We start from the raw sequence: 2,136 nt of genomic DNA on the forward strand, positions 1-2,136 counted from the left end.
AAAAGAAACTTTTCAAGATTAGTAAAAATTTGTTTTTATATTTTACACTAAAGTCACCCCAGATGATTTATTATTCAACACCATTTTCTTTCAAAATGGTCTTTTATAGTTTTTAAAGTGTTTTAGGAATTTAATTATAACTATTATATCATGAACTGTGATTGTTGATATTTTTTCTACATTTTTTTTTCTACGGTGACGAATATGGATGACTGTTAATTATATTGAACGCCTTTAAATAATGATAGCTCGTACACTTTAAGATGTTGCGAGTTGGGTTATTATGAGTGGGTTCTATGTAAGGAGAATAAAATTGGAGGAAAAGAACAGTTTAACTGGTTTTGAAGAGTGAAGAACAGAAAACATTTATAAAATATATCGGATAATTGACATGGGTAAAAGGAAATGGTAAAAAGAAAAACGTGGTAAGATTAGGTTAATAAATTTTGGATTGGGGCCATTGAATTAAACAAAGATGTAATTAAATAAAGATCATGTTCGAGTTGGGTGAGATCAACTTACAATTAACTCAGTGAGGTTGATGTTAAGGCGAGGTGAACTCCCTCAGTATTCTCCTTTCGCTTATTCTTCTTTCCCTAGTAAGGAACTGCCTCCTCAAGTACACGTGCGAATAACTTTAAATTCGTGAGAAGAAAAACAATTATTTCTTTGAATCCCTAAAAAAAATGAATTTCTGCTCTCTCGTCCTTTTCTCACTGTTTTATATTTTTGATCACAATGGACACTAATGAAGCTTATATGAAGAAGGCACCTTTCGTTCATATTTTTAAATTGAACAGTACATAAAAATAAATAAATTTGGCCGGAATGCTAAATTATTTTTCAAATTTTGTTACTATTAGCAACATTACTTAATCAACTTAGTCTAGTTCTCAAGTAGCCCTTACACGGTCTCAAGTAGCCTCTATACGGTCTACTGCAATGATAGTAAAATTAAAGATTAGGATTCACATTGATCTTGTAATGGTGATACAAATATATTAACCTGTCCTGGTGAATGGAGTCCAGGGGAAGGGAGTCCTGGGGAAGGGAGTCCTAGTGAAAGGAGTCCTGGAGAAGGGAGTCCTGGGGAAGGGAGTCCTAGTGAAGTGAGTTCTGGAGAAGGGAGTACTGGGGAAGGGAGTACTGGGGAAGGGAATACTGGAGGAGGGAGTACTGGGGAAGGGAGTCCTAGTGAAGGGAGTTCTGGAGAAGGGAGTACTGGGGAAGGGAGTCCTGGAGAAGGGAGTACTGGGGAAGGGAGTACTGGGGAAGGGAGTCCTGGAGAAGGGAGTACTGGGGAAGGGAGTACTGGGGAAGGGAGTCCTGGAGAAGGGAGTACTGGGGAAGGGAGTCCTAGTGAAGTGAGTTCTGGAGAAGGGAGTACTGGGGAAGGGAGTCCTGGGGAAGGGAGTCCTAGTGAAAGGAGTCCTGGAGAAGGGAGTTCTGGGGAAGGGAGTCCTGGGGAAGGGAGTACTGGGGAAGGGAGTCCTGGGGAGGGAGTACTGGGGAAGGGAGTACTGGAGAAGGGAGTACTGGGGAAGGGAGTTCAGGGGAAGGGAGTCCTGGGGAAGGGAGTCCTAGAGAAGGGAGTCCTGGGGAAGGGAGTCCGGAAAATCTTGAGGCTATCAGTGCTTCCTTTCACTTTCTTCTTCCAGCAAAATGCCGAAATATGAATAATAGCGAAACGAGAATTCTGTTTATTACAAATAAACAAAGATATTACTCAACATTCTTACTGCTCATATAAATATTAGGCGCATCTATAGGACCGATAGTATAAGGGTCTTCTTGATTGAATCAGTTTTCCTTTTGAATAGTGACTGTCGTTCCGACTGATTCCTTTAAGATGAGGGTTCAATCATCATTGCCTTAGATATGTAATGAATTTGATATTCTTGCGACATATCAACTAAAGTTTTATTTTTTCTCTTTTTTTAGAGGTTATAGAAATCACAATCTCTACTATTGTAATATTTATTGATGTAATACCATTATCACCTATTACTAAAAGGGGTAAAAAACTTTGAAGAAAAACTCACTCATGAGGTTTTTTGTCTTCCTTTTTTTGAGGTTGAGCAGTAGTCAATGGACGAGTAAGAGTTTTCATTAAATTTATATTCACCTCGAGATTAG

The 2,136-nt window shown here is 38.8% G+C and overlaps 1 protein-coding gene across 1 annotated transcript; it reads left to right on the forward strand.

Moving 5' to 3' along the window:
* The first annotated feature begins 391 nt into the window (after positions 1-391).
* Positions 392-1,676, forward strand: LOC106687399 (ribosome-binding protein 1-like). Its single transcript, XM_014431264.1, has 2 exons — positions 392-395; positions 1,030-1,676. Exons 1-2 carry the CDS (start codon positions 392-394, stop codon positions 1,674-1,676), a joined length of 651 nt encoding a protein of 216 aa, XP_014286750.1.
* The last annotated feature ends 460 nt before the right edge of the window (positions 1,677-2,136 follow it).

Source organism: Halyomorpha halys, unplaced genomic scaffold (genome assembly GCF_000696795.3).
Source record: "Halyomorpha halys isolate HHAL.00 unplaced genomic scaffold, Hhal_1.1 Scaffold958.1, whole genome shotgun sequence".
NCBI lineage: Eukaryota > Metazoa > Arthropoda > Insecta > Hemiptera > Pentatomidae > Halyomorpha > Halyomorpha halys.